At 37.5% G+C, this 2,500-nt stretch overlaps 1 protein-coding gene across 1 annotated transcript in view; it reads right to left on the reverse strand.

Moving 5' to 3' along the window:
• LOC137628372 (pupal cuticle protein Edg-78E-like) overlaps positions 1–2,098 on the reverse strand; it is a 3,431-nt gene extending 1,333 nt beyond the window's left edge. Inside the window, exons 1-2 of the mRNA XM_068359522.1 lie at positions 2,052–2,098; positions 392–573 (exon numbers count right to left, since the gene is read on the reverse strand). Of these exons, the coding sequence (XP_068215623.1) occupies positions 392–573; positions 2,052–2,069 (200 nt within the window). The 5' untranslated portion in view covers positions 2,070–2,098. The remainder of the gene's footprint in view (positions 1–391; positions 574–2,051) is intronic.
• Positions 2,099–2,500: the final 402 nt, after the last annotated feature.

Here is a 2,500-nt window from a genome sequence, read left to right on the forward strand (position 1 = left end):
TCCCACTTTTCTAACTAGGGCTGTAGCTTAGCAAGTAATAATAACAAGGGTTTTGGTCTCCTCGCTTGGTGATTGCCAGACTGGGGTTAGTCCCTCTCAAACTCGTTAGTTCCTTTGGTCACTGCAACCTCACCATCCTTGTGATCTAAGGATGGGTGATTTTGGGGGAGCGTATAGGTCTATATGATGAGTCATCAGTAGCCATTGCCTAGCCCTTCTTGTTCCTAGCTTGGATGGAGAGGTGGCTTGGGCGCTGATCTTATGTAATATGGTCTGTCTCTAGGGTATTATCCTTCTTGATGGGGCAATGTCATTATCCCTTGCCTCTGCCATTCATGAGCGGCCTGTAAAACCTGTAAGTCTGTAAAACTAAGTCTCGAATGGCACTTACCTCCAACCCCCATTGGTCTCCTGTCCATAACCCTGTCTACCAGCTTCCTGTCTCTTGATGCCGTTGCCAGTCTCGAAATCGAAGGTGTACTCCCCGTAGGAGTTCTGGGTCCGGTCGTCCTTAAGGATTGGGATGTGGGCATTGTAGACATCAGCAGCAACAAGGGCCACCAGGCAAGCGAGCTGAGGAAAGAAATTTTGAGTTGCTGGTGCCAGGGAGGGCATTGTATTGGAAGTACAGCGATCAGGATGAATTGCTAAAGGTTACCTAACATGATTTCATTAATTAAAACTAAGGGGTTTTAGAAGCACGCGCAGTGATTTCGGTAGTTACTGTGGACATATTAACGAAAGCACTGGGACTTAATATCCATGATCTAGTTTAACTTGATTACATATAATCAGGTATGACTTATTTTTCGATTTTTTTTTTATTTTTTTTTTTTATTTATTTTTTTTTGGGTCCCTGACAGTTGTAAGTCATCTGTCGGCCTTTCTCTCTCTGATTTGTAAATTACAATAGGCTCAACTACTTTACTTTAATTTTAATCTGCTTATCTGGTCCTGTACACCTGTGAACCCTACTTTCTACAGGACCTCCACGGTCGTTTTATGATGCTCTCCGGAAGTTGTCCAGTGGTTAAGAAAACCACGACTCTTAAGTAATTTACTACTTTTATCTCGGAATCTTCAGCGTAGGAAATATTCGTATTAGTTAATTTTAGTGAAAATCGGTAAAACTCAATGTTAGTAACTTTTAGCATATTAGAGGATAACTGCAAGTAGGATTACTTATGTATATATCCTTTGTTTATTACATACAGACGATGGGAGTGATAACAAGCCTTTCTTGGTCAAAGTTTTGTAATGTACATAAGCAAATATGTGTGTGAGGTTGAAATACATTTCCCTTCCACTAAACATTTCGACGATAATGGAATTAGAAATTTAAATCATAATCAAAATACATGAAAAAACACGAAATCTTTTGCCAAAGTCTTCATCAAAGCTAGACTTGATTGAATAAACTCTTGGAGATAGACATAGATAGAATTAACATGGACTAATCACAAGTCTGTCTATCACAAAAGTCTATAATGGAATTCAAAATTCAGATCGTAATAAAAATAAGTCTTTCATCAAAGTCTTCCATCAAAGCTAGGCTTGATTGAATAAACTCTTGGAGAGTAATATAGATAAAATTAACATGGAATAATCACAAAGAAGTCTGACATTACAAAAGTCTAGAATGGAATTCGAAATTCAGATCGTAATAAAAATACACAAGTCTTTCATCAAAGTCTTCCATCAAAGCTAGACTTGATTGAATAAACTCTTAAAGAAAAATATAGATAAAATTAACATGGAATAATCACAAAGAAGTGTGACATTACAAAAGTCTAGAATGGAATTCGAAATTCAGATCGTACTAAAAATACACAAGTCTTTCATCAAAGTCTTCCATCAAAGCTATCCTTAATTGAATAAACTCTTAAAGAAAAATATAGATCAAAGTAACATGAAATAATCACAATAAAAAAGTCCGCCATTACAAAAATCTATCTTAAGTTTAGTCTCTACGCGGAAACACTTTCACCAAGTCCTTAACAACCAAATGTTACTTTTAGGTTTTGCCAACAGTAAAATCCAGCTTCACTTACGAATAACAGACGGTTCATGGCTGTCAGTTTGGGTGCGATTTCTTGAAACGTTGGTTGATAACTGATGATCTGCAGTAGAACCTGTTCACTTTTATACTCTCATGCCGTCACCTTTCCTGTCTAATCCTATTTTTTTGGTCATGTTGCATAGCCACGCCCCCTTTTGACAGATAGTAAGATTTTCCATACATATTCTTTCTTACTTCAGCTGTAAGAAATTAAAAGTTAAGTGACATTTCAGAATTGCCATCACTCAATTTTCTCACGTAAGAATACTGGCAGTTAGAAGGTAGAACAGGATTAGAAATGAAACAGAGAAATTACTCGAGTGTCATATGTGGATGAGATCATGGTGAGGGGTAAATGGAGATGGTTTGGGTATGTTCTTCGCACTCCTCAAGAGATATTGCGTACTTTAAGGGCTGCTTATCTGGTGCTGTACAGCAAGG

Source organism: Palaemon carinicauda, chromosome 36 (assembly GCF_036898095.1).
Source record: "Palaemon carinicauda isolate YSFRI2023 chromosome 36, ASM3689809v2, whole genome shotgun sequence".
NCBI lineage: Eukaryota > Metazoa > Arthropoda > Malacostraca > Decapoda > Palaemonidae > Palaemon > Palaemon carinicauda.